This window comes from Opisthocomus hoazin, chromosome 4 (assembly GCF_030867145.1).
Source record: "Opisthocomus hoazin isolate bOpiHoa1 chromosome 4, bOpiHoa1.hap1, whole genome shotgun sequence".
Classification (NCBI taxonomy): domain Eukaryota; kingdom Metazoa; phylum Chordata; class Aves; order Opisthocomiformes; family Opisthocomidae; genus Opisthocomus; species Opisthocomus hoazin.
Genome location: NC_134417.1, coordinates 48,503,002 through 48,521,836, shown reverse-complemented (window position 1 = coordinate 48,521,836; position 18,835 = coordinate 48,503,002). Strand labels below are relative to the sequence as shown.

The 18,835-nt window shown below is 36.2% G+C and overlaps 1 protein-coding gene across 2 annotated transcripts in view; it reads left to right on the top strand.

The window, feature by feature from the left end:
• Window positions 1-18,835, top strand: part of STT3B (STT3 oligosaccharyltransferase complex catalytic subunit B) — a 53,005-nt gene that overhangs the window by 25,045 nt on the left and 9,125 nt on the right. For both annotated transcript variants that reach the window (XM_075418960.1, XM_075418959.1), the window contains exons 3-11: window positions 378-665; window positions 2,380-2,445; window positions 5,950-6,049; window positions 10,564-10,662; window positions 12,281-12,427; window positions 13,827-13,875; window positions 15,493-15,647; window positions 17,384-17,595; window positions 18,428-18,615. In XM_075418960.1, the coding sequence (XP_075275075.1) occupies window positions 393-665; window positions 2,380-2,445; window positions 5,950-6,049; window positions 10,564-10,662; window positions 12,281-12,427; window positions 13,827-13,875; window positions 15,493-15,647; window positions 17,384-17,595; window positions 18,428-18,615 (1,289 nt within the window). In that variant the 5' untranslated portion in view covers window positions 378-392. The remainder of the gene's footprint in view (window positions 1-377; window positions 666-2,379; window positions 2,446-5,949; window positions 6,050-10,563; window positions 10,663-12,280; window positions 12,428-13,826; window positions 13,876-15,492; window positions 15,648-17,383; window positions 17,596-18,427; window positions 18,616-18,835) is intronic.

Genomic DNA, 18,835 nt, shown 5'->3' with positions numbered 1-18,835 from the left:
TTTCTTAAAGCTGTTAGCTGGCTTGAAATTCTCTTGCAAACTTTAGCTGCTGCTTCCATACCTTAACAACAAATTCTTCTCATTGTATGATAAATGTCAGGCAAGATAGGATATTATCTGTTTGCTGCTTATTCATTTACAAAATGGATTATATGTAATTGTTAGCATTTGGATAAAATTTAAAGAACCTCTAGTGTTCAGCGGTGTTGTCAAAACTTGATTAAAGTAGTATTAAAATAATTCCATTAGCTTTACCTGCTCACTGCTTATATCAGCTTAAGAAATGACTGTTTCATTGGAAATTATATGCAAATAACCTTACCATGATCGTTTTCTGCAGTAATCTAGTGTGGTTTTTTTTTTCCTCATTCTTTTAGGTGTACCCCGGACTGATGGTGACAGCAGGCCTTATACATTGGATTTTAAATATGCTTAATGTGACAGTCCATATAAGAGATGTGTGTGTGTTCCTAGCACCAGTTTTTAGCGGCCTTACAGCTATTTCTACTTTCCTGCTCACCAGAGAACTGTGGAACCAGGGAGCAGGGCTTTTAGCTGCCTGTTTTATTGCCATAGTTCCAGGTTACATATCCCGATCAGTAGCAGGATCATTTGACAATGAAGGCATAGCTATTTTTGCACTGCAGTTCACTTACTATTTATGGGTAAGTACTTGCCACGTCTTTTGCTTTGGAAAGGTTTTTTGGTTCCTCCTCCAACCGAATGACTGATTTTTCTTAGAATCCATTGAATTCTTATTTTCCTCTCTCTCATCCCTCTTGCCCTTGGCTCTTGATCAAGCAAGTACTGAGAAGTCACATGATCTGAACCACTCCATAATCATGCTCTTTGGTTTGCTATGTAAAAGTACTGTTCAACTAAAGTAAGTGTGTCCTATAGTAGTAATAATAATAGTAATGATGTAGAGTCTGTAAATGTAAAGCAAACAGAAGGGTTGTTTCTGTTTTTCAGTTTGGAGATACTAGTGTTATGAGAGCATCAAACTTTAGCCTGCCTATTTAGCTGGTGAAAAGCAGTAGACTCTGAATATAAAGTGCTTTGAATTGTTTTTAGGAGAAGCTGTTGACTGTATGGTGTGTCTAAATTTTAACTTAGGCATCCAAATTAAATACCCACAGCTGTCCAGAGCAAAATATTAATATTGCTTGCATGCTTAAAAAAAGTAGTCTGATATTTTTTAATTAGCCTACTTGCTAGTGCAGCTTGTCTGACACTCCTTAATCTGTATGTGGAATTGCATCTGTAATGTAGTTTTGAATGAAGGAGTTTAGGCAAGCTCAAGTTTTTCTGGACTGTTGCATCTGTTTTGGAAATACCACAAATAGCATAACTATACTGTTAATTCAGTATAGACACTGTATGGTACTGTCTCTTGTGCGTTCCTTGACTGCATATACTGTTCATTTTGAGTATCTCCATGGACAGTATGTACATGGTCATTAAGCTTTTCCCATGATTTTGTCAAAGAGTTCTGCTTTTCATAAGTGGATTCACACTCACAAGTTCTTCTAGCTTTAGAATATTTCAAACCTGGGATATTGTTGATAGGAGTATAGTGGAAGGGAATTCAAGTTTTTCATGACTAAATGACTGGTGTTACTTAAATGCAGGTTTTCAAAATCTGGACTTAGAATAAACTGCAGCTGTAAAGGTGTACTGTGTTTGATAACAATAATAGAATCACCCTACATTGTTACACTGTAATAACTGAGACATGATAGCAGTTATCTGTTCTTATGGAACTCTAACTAAACTGCATAGTGCAATAATCTTTGCATAAACTCTTGTAGAATTATGTGTGAATCAAATATATTTTAGAGATAACTTTCTAGCTTTATTTAGTGTCAGTTTTTCATTCCTATTTTCCCATACCACAATCACTATCATCAGTTTTGGACAAAATCATACTCCTGAGCCAGTTTATGGATCCTGCTAAATCTTTAGCAGTATCTGAATGCTCTCATTAACTTAAATGAGTTTTTCAAAATTACAGAATAGCTCTTTTATCTGTAATTGCAGAGCTGGATCTGATGCCAGCCAAAGTAAGCCACGGATAGTCTACACTTAGGATTATAAAGTGGTGTAATGTCTCAGAGAAAGTAGCACAGAGGTTGTGGCAACTACTTTTCTACCTTAGATCATGAACCAGAGCGTTCTGCCTCTGCTTTAACTGGAGAGATACGTATATGCTGTTTTGTGTGTGAATGAATTGCACTTGTGGTCTGATTTTATGGACGTCAATTCAGAAGCGTACAATTTGATATATGCTAAAGAAGTTCTCTTCACAGTTGTTTTGGAATGAAATTTTGGAATATTGTCCAGTATTTGTTTGTCACTCATAAAACTTGGTTTTTAAAGGTGAAGTCTGTGAAAACTGGGTCGGTCTTTTGGACAATCTGCTGCTGTCTATCCTACTTTTACATGGTAAGCCTTTTATATATAGAACAGCAAAACTATTTGAGTAGGGCTTACATGATCCATATGCTGATGAAGAACAGATGAAGGAGATTTTAGTCTTTGTTGGAGCCATAATATAAAAATGTTGTTTCATATTACTATTAAAACCTTAAGCATATGAGTAAAAAAGACATAATAAGCATTTTGAAATTTACAGTAATTAAATAAACAAAATGAAAACAATTTTTGGAAAAACTCTTTAAGTACAATAAATTTACTTACAAATTTATCTGATGCTGTGAAAATAGGTACTCTAATTCGGTTGGATTTTTGGTTTGGTGCAGGTGAATTAAGGTGGAATTTTGATATTCATGTGCCTGTGGGTCACTGTTACTAAAATGCAATAATAATATTAAAATTTTATGGACAAAGTTACATTTATATAAATTTGAAAGATATTTCTTTGGGTATAATTATGCCATAAAGCAAAGCTTACCACCAGAACTACTGAATTAATTCAATGTCAGATTAAACGATCGTAAAGTCCCTTTTTGTTCTTGATCTATGAAAATGGAGGCTATTGAAGAGAAGTTCCTGAGGACTAACAGAGGGGGAAAAAAAAAACAGTAGTAAGAGTGAGGACATAAAACTAATAGCAAAATGGAGGGAATTGGTTTCCCCTCTCCTCCATCTTCTGAAACCTTAGACTTGAAGAATTTTCCTGTGTTAGTCAGTCAAAGGCTCTTTTTTCCCCTAATTGATAAACTTTTTTTTTTCCTGGCTACATGAAAAATAAATTAACCTCAGAATAGCCAGTGGTGGGACAGTCAGGCTAATTGCTTGGTGTTGGTTAAGATTGAGGTCTCAAACATTGCTTTTCTACAGTCAGGTAACAAGGCTTGCAAGAAAAAGGACCTTATGGACTGTTTTGCATCCCTTAACCTCTGAATTAACCTTGCACTTTAAATTATCTGGCGGCTGCCTAGATTTCCTCTAGCTTTAATGTTCATTGGGTTTCCTGGGATATTTTTGCTGGTAATATAGCAAATAATAGCTCTGTATATGTCGCCGAAGAAGATAGCTATCTCCTGTTAAGGGTAGGTTTGTTTCCTCCCCTATTTCTCCTCCTTTTTGCCAACTCATTAAATAAACAGCCACTGCTGTTTAAACAGCGTTACAATGAAGAGGTCTTGTAGGTTTGGTACAGACTTATGTGCAGTACAAAATGGGGCAAGTAAGTTTTTGAATTGTTATATTTATACACTGTAGTCTTTTTTTATATTGTGCTAGTTTATTGGCAACATCCTCTAAAAGTGCTGTTCATAAATATACAGATAACAAATATGTTACTTTTACTGCTGAAAAATCACACAATAACAAGTGTCTTGGTCTGTGGGGTTGTATGAGAGGGAGGAGGTGTGATCTGGAGTGTGCATGGTGGCAGAACCAATGTCATCATCATGACGTTCAATCCTTGAATGTAAATTAATTTACATTTTTTTCTTTTATTTTCCTTTCAAGTGCTGTCAGCTAGTGAAAGGTTAAGATTTGTCCATAGCTTAGCCTCAGTGATTACATGATAGAATCTTATTGCTTGCAGAGTGTACCTGCTTCACCCCTGGTGGTGGCTTTCCATATGTTTTATTTCCCTTTAGGAAAGAGTTTTGTCAAGATGCCCTGCTAGATGTTTTGCTTAGGTAAATTTTTAAGACAAGGCATAATTGTACTATTCGTTATAGAGTACTCATTTATCTTTCTCTGATGGAAATAGTTACATTTTCAGTGTAAGTTGAAAATTAAATCACAGTCTTGAGGTAATAAGGGTCAGTCCTTGCATGGGGAGTTCAGGGACCAGCTCCTTGAAAGAGGAATGGATATTGCATGGACTGACAGAAATCTTTCTTAATAACTGAATCTGCTTAAAATATATACCCAACTCACTGTGGTAGTTTGACTCCTAGCATTGCATTGCATTCCATAAGGAGAAGGGTTTTTTCCTTGTATTTATACTTTTAGCTTTTATTTCTCTTCAGCAGCTTCTGCTTCAGATGGCTTGTTATGATGAGGAGGTAAAATAAAACAAAGCTTTATGTTGACGCAATTCTTGTAGAAATGAGAGCATGTTTCCACTTTTTTGCCAATCTATTAGGATGCCTTGGTTTTGTTTGAAAAGTTCCAAAGTGCATCTTCAGTTCAGTACAATCTTCAATGCTTAGATTTGGTTGATATTTGGATGATTAGAGGTGCATGTCTCTGGTCCATACAAACTGCTACCTGCATCATTCAAACCTTTCCCTAAATATGACAGTGTCATAATTGCACATTTGTTCTCATTCTGTTCTGCCTTACCTGTCTTCATATAATATTTTCTCTCAATAAATAAACTTGCCTGTGTAAACCAAGATACTTCATGCTAGCAATTTGGCAATAGGATCATGATAATCTGATACAAGTTTACAGAAAATTTTGGAGATTTCTATTATACTTGTTTCACGTTGTATGAATCGGTTACCCCAAATCTTGAAACGGTGGGTTTTGTAGCATTAGTATCAAAAAACAGTACTTGGCCTCATCCTTATTTTAGAATCTGTTCTATAGAACATAGTCATTTGTGTTTCTTTTTGGGTTCTCGGGCTTCAAAAATATTTACATGAATAAGCCCTAGAGTACAATTAAATTGAAAACCACATTAGCCTAGTGCATTCTAAAAGTGAAGATCTAGGGTAGGCATTGTACATATGGGAGAAGCCTAGACTGTAATTTGACAAGAGGACATGTGTTAAAATATGGGTTGTCTGGTCAACATTAGCACTTCTAAATATGTCAGAAATTTAGGTAACACATTGTAATGATAGCTCATTAAATCTCAGTGATACACTGATATCATTGTAGTGTTTCAGTTCTAAGTAGTACATCATATCAGCGCTTCTTGAGTGCTGCTGTTACTGCAGGTTCACAGTGTCCATGACATTGTTGTACACCATTCTGCAGTGCTCAGCCCTGCTTCCTTATGCATCCACCCTGTTCCTTTTGTTTCTTTCCTTACACTGCAACCTGCATTGGCTGCTCTGCAGAGCACGGTGCTGAATTTGTATGTCAAAGGAAAATTCTGCACCCTACATGGGATTCCTGCTGCTGCCTTATGCTGCAGCTTTCGCCATGGGGAAAAGCCCTCAGCATCACATTCTTGTTTGCCAAAGTGACCAGATTAGCTTGGGAGGAGGAGGAGATACAGGAAGGGTACCTCGAAAATCCACCAGCCCATTTCAAAAGTCTTTAATACTTTGATATGTGGGGGTTTTGTTGTTTGGGTTTGTTTTTGGTTTTGTTTTGGTTTTGTTTTGGTTTTTTTTTCTTTTTTGATGATCAATATTGAGAAAGATTCTGGTGGTATTACTAGTAGTTCTGACTGCTTGTCTAAATGGGGTTTGCGTTTTTTTGTTAGACCACCAGGATGTATAAATCCAGCATTGGCTATCCTAAGAATTTGCAGATATTTTCATATCTAATTTACTATTCCATTTCTCGTAGGTCTCTGCATGGGGTGGTTATGTTTTCATCATCAACCTTATTCCACTGCATGTGTTTGTTCTGTTGCTGATGCAGAGATACAGCAGGAGGGTCTACATTGGTAAGTTTTGTTCGTTGAACAGTCATTCTCAAATACTGAATCATGAGATATGAAATTAATTGTACTGGTGTGTTTTTGTATCAAGTGGGAATTAAGCAATTGTATATCGGGTTGCATTTTATTAATTTGATTACTGATTATAGTCAGTTATTCTCTACAACATGGAAATAAGGAGTTTAAATGTACACTTCCAAACTGTCATGTACGTAGCTGCTAATTAATCTTCTCCTTTCTAGTGCACTGAAAAAAAAATAATTGGATGGTTTGGTATTTGTAGAATCCTTTTCATGTATGTATATATTATGTGTGTGTCTAGTAATGTTTCATATTTATGTCTTTTCCTAGTACATTAAATAATTGCTATTTTTAAAAAGTTGTGCAGCAGAAATTATGTGAATTACTGTGACGTATATGAGAAAAAACATAGGGAATTTTAAGCGGCCATGTATGTTTTATATAACCTAACCTAAGAAGTAGTGTAAAAGTCTGTCCACTCCACATGAATCCCTAAGATTTTATTGGGGGAATGTGTGAATGGTAGTCTTAGGAGACTAACTTTTTGATTGATTTGCCTGACATTTAAATACTCCGTAAGCTGTTTTTACAGAGACTTTACCAGTTAAATCAGTTGGCCATGGTGTAGGTGTGTGAATGAAGTAAATAATCAGTAATTCAGGTATCCAAAGGTTTATAAGTTAGCTAGAATATTTTTGACTCCGTAATGTGAAATCTTTACAATAGATAGTTTGAGAACATAGTATGAGCTGAAGTGTAATATTACAGGATGTTTCATATTTGTAAATATATTTAATACTGTTTTATCTTTTTATTTTTAATTGTTTTAATGCTTTTTTAGTGCCTGCTAGTACTACATTTACATATATAGTTGAACCATTATATACTATAATATTCAATTTACTCAAGTTCAGGTTTTATTTTTGTTACCAAAACTATAAATATTGGTTTCGTGCTTCTTTTTTAGTCTATTTATGTAATTCAGAAATGGAAATTCTTTCTAAGAAAGAAAAAATAAAAGCGCTAACCCACCTTTAATTTTTAATGTTAGTATTACTTAACTTCTTCATTAACCACTTCTTCATAACTTAAGGGGAAAGTAATTTATCTTGTTTTGCTTTTTAAATTGTTTTATTGAATATTTTCATTTTCCAGTTTCTGTGAGTTAGGCAACAGAAAATTAAATCTACTAATTATGAAATCCTGAAGCGATGTGGTAACCAGAAACAGTAAAGAATAAGTACTCTTGCCTTTTCGACTTTCAGTGAACTAGTCTTTGAACCGTCTGGGGAAAATAGTACTGCAGGTTCATATGAATTAAAGGTTTTGGCAGACGTTTGTTTTGCAAATAGCTACAGTGTTTTGAGATGTTATTGCCCTTCAGCTGTGAGGAGATGTACTTCAGCAGAGCTGTCAGAATGAAAATGTGATTGCTGCTCTGCTGTTTCATTGCAACTGCTGGCTTAATTTAGGGTTCCATGGGAAGCCTTGCACACAGAGAAGTCTGTATGTCTGGCATTAGCATGTGATTTCTGAGTTTAACAGGATGTTTTTGTAAAACAGGTAAGAATTTTCAAGCACTTCTAGGAGGAAATTAGTGTGCTGCGTTTCCAAACTATTCAGATAGGGAGAAGAGTTTACAAAAGCTCCCTGAAGTACGGAGAACAAAGATATTTTTGGAGTTTGTGATATGCAGTTGCTAGTGTGCCTGCAGCAGTCTCATAATTCTCAAAAAACTGCCCTTGTGTAGCTAAAAATTTGTAAACTATTGTCAGCTGACAGTAGCTAGTAAAATCTGCATCCATTTTACTATTGCCGAGAATTCTGGGGGTTTTAATCTCTAGATCAATTGCTTAATTTTATTTTAAACTAGCATGAGCCTGACTTTTGTAACTGGTGAATGTGTAATATAATAGCATAACTACAGAGAACAATGTTTGGTAGCACCACGTTTTAAAAAAAAAAAAAGTGTTGCTGTCCTGGTATATGTTTTTCAGATGGATGTTCATACACCAAAGAAAAGATTAATGGGGCATGATCTAATGTGCCTGGCAGTGTATTCAGAATCATTTAATGAGTAAAAATTTCCCAGAATGTAACTTTTTGCCAATTTTAAAATATTTTATGACTTGCATTTATCAGCCAGATAATTTCTGACTCACTTCACCTGAATGGTGATCAAGCTACCTACATTTGAAAGCTTAAGCTGTGCGCTTTTTTTTTTTATCTTGACATTGGTCAGTATCTTTCATTCAGATCTTACTAGCTTAATAATTAAGAACAAATGCTTACAATTCCAGTGTATTAGCAGCACTTGCATTGGTAAATAACCTGTTTATTCAGATACAGGAATCGTTGATATTATTTTCTATTATTGTACTTATAGTCTATCATATGTTTAGAAAATAGATGGTTTTACATTTGGAAAGGTACCAATATAGATCTAAGTCATGCTTGCACACTTAAGAGACTTGGTAATTTTCACTGCAATCTGATTTTTTTTTCTGTACAATTTTTTTCAATGCTGTATACTTTTCAAAATATTTAATAACAAAACACCTAAGGATCTTCCAGAATTTAAAACTTAGTTTCAATAATTCCTTGCTCCATGTATTGGTTTTTATCACTTAAATAGTGAGCAGCCATATAGTTATATCAGCTGTGTCAGTATTCTAAAACTTCAGATGATGAATGTTGATTTCTGGTGATTATAATCCATTAATTGAAAGTATGTGGTCAAATATTTGATTTTACTCTCTGGAGAAGTTTTTCAGTACGTTCTTCCTGTGTTTGTGCAATGTACAGCAGCTAAAATTGTTTGTAGAATGAGTTTATCCACAGTAGGTCAGAACGTTTTTGTTCTTGACCTAGAGTTGTAACGATGAGCGTAGCTTGCAGGAACCAAAATTAACTTCTTGTTTTTGCAAAGACTGTGCAAGCAGTACAAGGTAGAGGAACATAGAAAGTTCATGATGATATATCACCTGGGTGTATCTAAGTTCCTAGAAAAGTTGTGTTGCTGTGCGAATTGCCAGTTTTTTTGCAATTCCAGGCAGACATATGTGATAGCTATTTGAAAGAAGTGGGAGTAAGGGATGAGGGCGGGGGGGAGCGCGCGGGAGGAGGAGGAAAGGTGGACATCGAAAGTACAGCTGTTGCAGGACTAGGCTTAAAAATGACGATTTACAATGGTTAACAAATGTGAAATCCAGTGATTTATGCCAATCATTGAACTTCCACAGGATGGCAGTGTTGTAACACTTTCATAGTAAAGTAAATGATTTATGTTGTAGTGAATTTACAAAAATTGAGCTTCCTACAGCAAAAATGTATTCCAGTAACGTAAGAGGGTATAGATCAGTAGCTAGGCCAAGTAGTGCAATACAGATGCTTGAAAGAATACACCAAGAGAAGATAGCAAGTGGTTGGAAGTATCATTACAGTCACTTCTGTGACTTTTGGAAAGCGTACAGTACCCTGGGAGCATAATCCCCAAGTGAGACCACACAGGTGCTATGGAAACAATACCAGTGGTAGATGATGCGCTCCCCAAACCTGTTCTCATGGAGGTTTGCAAAAGATTGTATGAGAACAGGGATCTCCTCATAAGCTCAAGATTGTAACAAAGACAGCGGTTTATGGTTTGCAGGAGTGTTTACAAATCTAGGAGGTGAATTACTGCTGTTTGCCACTGAAGGAACAGAACTTCATTTGAACTTTAAGTTGGCTGGTTACTTCAAATGTGATCAGACTCATGGTTGCTTAGAGTTGGTATTTCTCTCTTCCCCTCGCCTCTCTTCTTCACCCTGGAATAGTGAGGACCAAAACCCTGTCAAAATTAAGTATATCAATCTTATTGCATACATAATAATCATTCATGTTATTAATACTAATATTAATATTAAGGATGTTCTTGGCCTCTGCTTTCTGGGGGTTTGAGTCCCCATAGTCGATACAGATCCATTAATACATATGCTTAATATTAATTTTTAATTCTATTGCTTTTCAGTTTCTTGGCGTGCCTCTGCTCGCATTTTCTAAATAGTCAGTGACTCTTAAATGTTTTGCTTCTTTGAGGTCTGGTCCCTTCAATTTCTCCTCATATAAAAAGCTTCTTTTATATCTGAGAGCTCTTCCCCCACTCATGACCCACAAAAATAAGGTGGGAAGAGAAGACTATTCCCAAGCTAGAACATCTTAGGTAGATGGTTCATTTCCCTAGGAGAAGAAAAAACAGTGCAGTTAGGAACAATAATTAGAAATTAGTACTTTGCTACTTCCTCTAAAATTGGATGCAATAGGCAGGTTTGTTCTAGTCAAAGGAGGAAAAAGTAATTAGGATGGCTGAAATATATAGAATGATACAGTTCTGGTTCAGTGTCACTGAAGCTGGGGGGAGGCTGGACTGTGCTATGGAACCAATGCATTTTGAAATGTGTGTATTTATTTCTTCCCATCTTTCTCTTCCTCCTCTCTCCTCACTTTTTTTTTTCTCCTAGCATATAGCACTTTCTACATTGTGGGGTTAATATTATCGATGCAGATACCTTTTGTGGGATTTCAGCCAATTAGAACAAGTGAACACATGGCAGCTGCAGGTAAGAAAATGTCTGCTTCCAAACAGCCTGCTTAGCACAAGAAAACCTCAGACCCTTGCAGCTTTGTTTCCTTGTATTAGGAAGAACTCATACTAACATACCAAACTGTTAAAGAGGTACAATTTAGTGTCTATAGGGAAGTTTTCTTTCCAGTTGACGCATTATCCTTTTTGTGTGAGCTAATGGAGGTAAAACGCCTCCGTAACACTGGATCAGTTGCACATTCTGACAAGCACTTATTTTACACATTGATAATCTCTACTGTTTTGCAATATAATGTTGCCTTCAAGCATCGTACGATTGCAACATTCCATATTGGTAAACACAGTTTTTACTGAGCAGTTTGGTTTTAGAGTTGATAGTCTTCTGTAATTTTTTAAAGTGGGTTAAATACTAATGGCTTAAATTACTAATGAGGAGGCTGATTTTTAAATAACTGATTTCAATCTCATTTGATACTTTTTATTTCTTTAAGTTGATTTTGCAGTAGTTGTTAACAGTCAGACATCTTGATTTCTTGACAGCAATGACCTCTACTAAGACTGATAGGTTTATGTTTAACTGCATACACTGTTTGCGTGGTACAGTTTAGTCTGTCAGATTCCTCAGATTTTTTTGTGTAGTCACTTATCAAAATGTAGTTGGGACAGCAATTAAATTTATCATTAAAATTTGCCAGAAAAATACTTTTACAAAAATGGAGATTTTTTCAATAATCTGAATATAATGGAAAGAGTAAAGATTATCAAAGTACATTTTGCATCTGAAGAATTTTACATTTATTTAGTGAATAGAGTTTGTGTCTTTCTGTAGGAGTTCAGAACTAGTGAATTTCAACATTTTGCACCTCATTTATTGTTAAATTGAAGAAAGACCCTACACTTGAGTTCTGTTTTCTTCTTCTGCCAGCTGCCAGTGAATTTTCACTTTTAAATGGACTGATCATTGGATTGATCTGATTATATACATTGAAATGAATAACAACAGAAAAATAGTGTCCAAGTTCTGGTTTAATATTTAAATTCTGAACAGCCTTTGTGAGGGTGTGGGGCGCTTACCCAGTGAATTCTGCTGTTTCAACACTAGCTTTGTATAATTCAGTTTTCTGTATCACTTGATGCTTTTTTGTTGGGTTGTTTTGTTGTGGTTTGGTTTTTTTTTTCATTAAATCCTCCTGTTTTGTTCATTAGCTTAATTTCCATATATTTCTGTATTAGCCTTGTTTGTGTGTTGCCTGGGGTCTGTGTCTTTGTTTTTCACTAGGTCTAGGTATATTAACGTGTGGTTATGTCATAATCAATACAATCTAGTTTTCACGTGATTCTCTCCCTTACCCCAATTTAATTTGTGAAGAAAGAGGCGGTGGGTATTGGAGCTCTTGATATAATAAGCAAAGAATGTTTTGGAGAGTGTTTTCTCTCATTGCAAGTTTCTGTCATTGCAAGAATGTATCATCCCTGTTAAGTATAGAAGGCTATTTGTCAGAAAGTACTTTTATGCTAGTTTTTAGATGTAAGGGTGTACCTTACATTTATTTTTCTAATTCAAATCTAGCCAGTTGCTTTAACAGCTGTTACTGCTTTTGAGCATTTAAACTAAAACTTTCTTCTTTCTTTAGGTGTTTTTGCACTGCTGCAGGCATATGCGTTTTTGCAGTACCTGAGAGACAGATTAACAAAGCAAGAATTTCAGACATTGTTCTTCTTGGGTGTCTCACTAGCTGCTGGTATTGTATTCCTGAGTGTCATCTATTTGACATACACAGGTAAATAAATGTGAAACTAGTTTACCTTTGGAGCAGTTAAAACAGATCAACATTTGGTTTAGTCTGAAGTAGTTGTTGGCAATGCCACAGCAAACCAGTGCCTATGTTACTTTGTATTTCTGTGTGTTTGAATTCACTGTGCTTTCTGGGCTGCAGAAAAAAAAACACTTTGTAGCATCATTCCAATATCTTGGGTTTATCCATAATCCATATAACAATGTGAGATGTCAGACTGGATGAGGAACGTCCAGGTTATTGGCCTGTAGTTTCCTGCGTGTTCCTTCTTGCCTTTCCTAGAGGTGTAGCATTAGCCATTTTCCAGGCACCAGGGGCCTCCCTTACCACCCTGATGAAGATGGTGGGTAGTTACCATATTGGCCAACTCTTTCAGCACCCTTAGGTGCATGCATCTAATCGTGTGTTTCGCATACATCCAGAGAAGACCACAACCAGTAGCTCCCCATCTGCTGACAGCTGCTGCTTCTTGTGCATGCAGTGGTTTGGGAGAAAGCTTTGCATCTGAAGACTGAAGGGCAAAATATGTCTTGTCATAGAACATGAACTACAATATTTACATGTCTAAACTAGATATTAAACTAAAACCTTCAGTCAGATTATACTGATTTTTAAATTTCAGATAGAGGGAAGACTTACTGTGTCATGCACAAAGACTTGGGTAATAAATAGAAGGATTTAAATTTCTCTTATTTCTGCTTGTCTGTATCTGTCTTCGGAGGGATCTGAAACAGTTGGAATTAAAGTGGAAATAAATTTAAGAAGAATCAATAACTTTTAATAATAATTATTATCTGTCATCTGATAATGATACTGTTTATTTTCATCTTATGATATTCAAGTATCTGAAGGCTTTGTTTAAAAAAAATAATATGTAAAGCTTATCAGCATGTCTGGTAGCAGCTTTTATGTTCCACGCCACATGTAGATCCATCAGCAGAGAAACAAAAGGAAACCAATGTTTCACTGAGTATTAGTGTTTTTGCAACACATTGTTCCCAGTTCACTGTTCAGGCATTTCAAAAAAATTAAATGCTTTGTATCAATTATGTTTTCTTTTTCTTATACTTCTTTACAGAGTATAGATTGCTATCTGTCATATTCTTTGAGAAATATTTATTATTGCATTGCTTTGACTTTTGGAGGTGTGCATGTCTTGATACTCGATGAGTACAATGTGATCCTGTAAGACTGTGTTCTTCTAAAACTAGCTTCATGGCTGGTAGACTTTATAGCCTGTCTAATACAGTAGGTTTTGTTCACATATATTACAAGTTCAATGAAATTTCTTTGGGTTTGCTCTATAATTTGACAGAGTAGAAAAGTTACTGCCTTTAAACACCTAGGCAGCAAAAGTTGTTTTCCCCCCCCTCCTCTTTTTCAGGTTATATTGCTCCTTGGAGTGGCAGATTTTATTCATTGTGGGACACTGGGTAAGTAAGGATAAAAGATACAAGGATTTAGGTATCAATAGCATTCTACTGAAAACTAAAAATCTTTTGCTCTCCCCATCCTGAAATCCATGTAGTATTTCAGTCAAGGAGAATATAGTGGGCTGTAATCAGCTATCTAAAGAGAAGATTTGTAGTAACTGTTTCGTGATCTCTGGAACCATTTCACTAATTTGTTAAATTTCTTGTTTCTTTGGAAGTCTTTGAATATGTAGTCATATGTTTTACTATATGAAATTGTAGTGGTTCTCAGCATAAAATAACCAAAAGCTGTACCAACACTTGAGGACACGTTTAAAAATTACTAAGAGCCTTAAACTTACACTGTTTTCATTGCGCAACATTGCACGCAATCATAAAGATGTTGCACATATGATCTTGCATGTTGCCTATTTATTGTTTTCATACATCTGTTCTGCATATACAGATGTCTACTCTGAACAATTCTGCCTTATTCGTGTGTGTTTTCACAGGTAAATACCTGTGTTAGTTAATCTGGTTTTTTAGTTAACCCTTAAAAATCCAGTGTTGGATTCTTTAGCCAGCCATGAGAATAGGAATAAAACTGAAGATACTTTTCTCAGATAAATGTATTAAAGGTGAAATTCAAATGGTAGATTGGTTTTTTAAGATTAAGGATAGGAGAACTTCAAACTTTCACAGTTCAGGTTTGTTCAGGCTCCTAAGTCCAGCTCATACAGGATTCTATACCAGCTCTGTAATAAATGTAGTAGAATAGATGTCAGCAAAGAAGCCTAAGGTTTATTTGAAGAACGTATAGATGTTGTTCTTTGCCTATAAATGAACTGGTCTATTTATACACAAAGCATTAAACTTTTGAGGGCTTGTCCACATTAGAAAATCATATTGTGTTAAAACACACAACGCAGTTTTGAATGAGAGCTACATCTAAGTGAAGGACGTGTGTTTGATGCCGCACCATTCAGTCATGTAGCACCCCAGACGTATGTATGGCTGTCTTTAATAGAGACCAGTTTTGTCCTTGGCTGTACTGAGTGTTTGACATGTTGTTTAGCTGACCTGTGTTTCCAAGTGTAGACAAGGCCTGATTTTTTTCAGCATCTAAAAGAATGCGGGGGCATCGTAACTGGTCTGGGATTTAATACTGTAACTTTCTGTACTAAGAAAATGAACGTTTTCTGTGTAGAGGGAAGTTTTCAAAATGCAGTGTTGAAAATCTAGGAGACTTACTGGCATGGATGATAATTATATCTTCAAAATGTAATGATGGGGCTTCTATAGCTGCGTGTTTTCATTTTGGGGAATTTGGCTTCCTATTTAGCCATCATAAAATGGCCTTAATTTTCATTAGTAAGTTTCATTTCAATTTTAATTAGTATGGAAATAATCCTTTATATTGGTGTTTTAAATAACTTTATACACCAAATGCTTCCTAAATACAGTAAGACCTGGGAACTTCTTCGGTATAAAAGTTTCATCAGATTTCTGCTGAATAGAACACTTGCCATTTTAAATTGAAATGCTTCATTTGAAGTAAATTTCAGAATTCCTAATGTTTACAGGTTTTGATAATTTTATCTTTTCAAAATAATTTGAACTGAATTTTTTTTAAAAAAGGTATGCGAAAATTCACATCCCGATCATTGCCTCTGTGTCTGAGCATCAGCCTACAACATGGGTTTCCTTCTTTTTTGATCTGCATATTCTCGTGTGTACTTTCCCAGCAGGGCTGTGGTTCTGTATCAAAAACATCAATGATGAAAGAGTCTTTGGTAAGAAAAATTTTTTTTAAATTGTTTTGAAAAATCTTGCCTTCAGCTTGATTCTATTTTGGTTTTGTTTGCTCAAAGCTGGTATATGGCTTGTTCTAAAAAAGGTTTAAACCTGATCTGTTTAAAGATGATTATTGAAAGTTGTCTGCACCCAGCAGTATTTAAAACCATTTATAAAAACACAGAGATTGGTGATGGAGTGTCACCCCAAGAGGTGGGAACGAAACGTTTCGTGGTAAGGTTCTGTTTGGCGGCAGGAGTTGCATGCTCTTCCACATGCTGATCTTGCAAACCGTGCATCGGGTACATTTCACAGTACAGATGGGCCAGATGCACAGCTCAGTGGAAAGAGAAAGTCCCTATGCAGGCTGCAAAGCAACCGACCCTCCCCGGGGTGTCTGGCACTCATCCCATCACAGATGATGGTACAAAATGCCTTTTCTTTCCAGATTTTCTGCTATTTTAGTGAACTGAATCACTTGCTGTTGGAAGAAGTGCTAGATAAGGCACAAGCCTAAGCGGAGGTGTGGGGTCTCCTTATGTCAGTGACAACAAATTGTTTGTTTGTACGAAGCTGTACTGTGAAAGCAGTCTTCGAAGATTATGAATGAGGCTTGTAAGGATGTAATTTGAAGTTGTAGCCCATATGGAGCAGTGGAGTTCGCTCAGGTCTTGGGCTGTTACAAGGACAGGAAGCTCCAGACTAATATAGCTGCCTCTTAGGATTACCTGAGAGGTATGCGGGCAGCGGGTACATTTACTGTGTTAAATCCAGTGACTCTGGGGTATTCTGTGCTCTGTGGCTTACAATGAGTCCTGGTCAGAGCAGGGCTGGGCAACTTGCTTTCAGTCTCCTGCTGCTGCATCGTCCGTTTGAGGCAGCACAGAGAGCTATGAGTGAGACTGGAGAGCCATACTACTTCGCTACAAAGTTGAAAATATTTATGTAATGTAATCTGGTAAATGGGTGTGCCTTCATGATTTCTGTGGCAAATCTTTCACAAAAGTATATTGTTAAACTGTAGCAGACAAGAATAACCACTATTACAGGAGCAATAGGTGTTCCTCACCAGTGTATACAGGTTTGTTTGGGGTTTTTTTCCTTCTAAGAAAAGCGCTCTCAACATTCCTTACTATTCTGAAAATCTCGTTTTGTTTTGGGCCGGGGGGAGAGCAGAGATAATACTGTTCAGGTAAACATGCTTTAGAATAGGGCTTCCGGTATCATATTTGTCTGTATGGAATTATAATGTAGACAAGCCCCCAATTTGTCCACATATATCTCTAACTTAAATTAAAATTTGATACTTACATGAAATTCTAACACTTCCTTTTGCTTTTTCAGTTTCAGTAACTTGTTTGGTCTGGGGCTGTTTGACCATTTTAATCAAATGAAGCCACCTGTTATTCCAGTAGTATTTTTGGTGTGTGATATTAAATTTCACTAATAATGTCTCTTCTGACACATTATTAATGAATATGAAAATGGGGTTGCGTTATTGTTAACAGTTGTCAAGAGGAACTTCAGGAAGGGTTTGAGGCTTAGAAGGGATAAACGTTAATTGAACTGTAGCTCTGTAAATTAAAAAGAAATGAAATGCAAGATGCATATTCCAGTCTTGATATACACAGATGCTCAACCCACTTCCAGACGTAGTTTTATGGCGAGCATATACGTGTGCAGTCAGCACGAGTGTTGTTTTCTAAATGTCATCAGTAGATTTGTTTCTTTGCAGTTGCTCTGTATGCAATCAGCGCCGTTTACTTTGCTGGCGTGATGGTTCGGCTGATGCTCACTTTGACTCCAGTGGTCTGTATGCTGTCTGCAATTGCTTTCTCCAATGTCTTTGAGCGTTATTTGGGTGATGATATGAAGAGGGAAAATCCACCAATAGAGGACAGCAGTGATGAGGATGACAAAAGGAACCCTGGCAACCTGTATGATAAGGTGAGGGGAGGGAGTCAGAAGTCAGAAACCAGCTTATTACATCTTTTTTATCTTTTGGTCAGGATATTTTAAATGCCACTAAAGGTCTGAATCACATTTAAATTTAGAACAAGTATTGATGTTCTCTAATAAGGTATAAGTGATGTCCTGAAAAAAAAAAATCACTAATTCCTTCTAGCTTCATCAGTGATGAGCCTTTAACCTAAAGGAAGTACACAACGTTAATGCAGCTTTTTAAAGAAGTGATGGCAAACAGTTGCTTGCTTTCCATAACGAGTTATAGCAGTTCTGTATCACTGAATGTCTCCATGTTTCCCTCTTGCATTTCCTCTAAGACATGGTGAAATTAGAGAATAATATGTTTTGTGGAAATAATATATAAAGAAATACATAAGCTTGCATACTCTCTTATTCCTGGAGAAGGTGGTGTTAGGTACTATTTTTTTTATCTCTTAGACTTTGTTGTACTGCCACTGACAATGCTTGAGCCTTTTACTCACAGTAAATATCTATGCCTTTCTCTTTTCCACCCTGCCTTATACAAGGGCATCATCATACTAAGCCAAACCAAGGAAGTCATGCATTGCCCCTCACATAATACGTTTTTTCTTCTGAAAGAGGCTTTCGAGGAATCATCCATTTTCACAAGTTGCTGGATTGTCAAAATATTCTTTTGCATACTTGGTTAATTTACGCTACAGCTTGGTCTAGGTTTGTAGTATCCCGTAGCATTTATGGGGCGCATGTGGTGAAGAAAAAGGCATGGCTTCTGTGGGTTCTGTTGTGAAGGGTGATAAAAGGTGCCATAACAGAGGTATCTGTGTTTGTTTAGGCAGGCAAAGTGAGGAAACATGTATCGGAACAGGAAAAAACAGAAGAAGGACTCGGTCCCAATATCAAAAACATTGTTACTATGCTGATGCTGATGTTGTTGATGATGTTTGCTGTTCACTGTACCTGGGTGACCAGCAATGCATACTCCAGCCCCAGCGTTGTTCTCGCTTCCTATAACCATGATGGGTAAGTAAGGTCTGCAGGTCTGAAAGTAACTGAAGGGCAAAAGCCTTTCTGCTTCCTTTGCGTTAGCAATTTGCTTTAGCTCCTTTTAATCACTTCTTAGGATATTAAGGCAGAATTGTCACCTGCATAAAAAATTCTTAATACTCTAATTTTTCAAAAAGATACAACATTTTCTGAAATATTTAATAAAAATAGTCCTATCCAAAGCCAGTAAAGATGA